This window comes from Penaeus monodon, chromosome 21 (genome assembly GCF_015228065.2).
Source record: "Penaeus monodon isolate SGIC_2016 chromosome 21, NSTDA_Pmon_1, whole genome shotgun sequence".
NCBI lineage: Eukaryota > Metazoa > Arthropoda > Malacostraca > Decapoda > Penaeidae > Penaeus > Penaeus monodon.
In genome coordinates this window covers 41,454,507-41,454,818 of record NC_051406.1, presented here as the reverse complement: position 1 = coordinate 41,454,818, position 312 = coordinate 41,454,507, and the positions used below count along the sequence as shown (strand labels likewise).

General features: G+C 44.2%; 1 protein-coding gene across 1 annotated transcript in view; it reads right to left on the bottom strand.

Moving 5' to 3' along the window:
* The window catches only part of LOC119586501 (translocating chain-associated membrane protein 1-like), a gene marked incomplete at its 5' end in the record, with an annotated part of 5,254 nt that extends 4,942 nt beyond the window's left edge, over positions 1 to 312 (bottom strand). Inside the window, 1 exon segment of the mRNA XM_037935239.1 lies at positions 177 to 312. Within this exon segment, the coding sequence (XP_037791167.1) occupies positions 177 to 302 (126 nt within the window).

The window sequence follows — 312 nt, the reverse complement described above, 5'->3', positions numbered from 1 at the left end:
CACTCGAAATGTAGGCGAGGAAGACCATCTGGGGGATTTTTATTTTTATTTTTTTTTAGAGAGAATAACACTCCGCTGGCGACTTTTAAATCTTGTTTACCCATTCATCTTCTCTCCCTCCTATCCCCCCGTTTTATTATCTATTGCTATCTATCACCTCCCCTTCGTAAGTTTACCTGGAACATCAAGCCCAACACGAACACCATCGCCACGCATGAGACAATATCTGCATGATTCTGTATGACGAATTCGTGGCTCAGAATAGGAGGGTTTTTGTTAGCTTTCCGGCCCTTGATCGCCATCGTCGTCGTC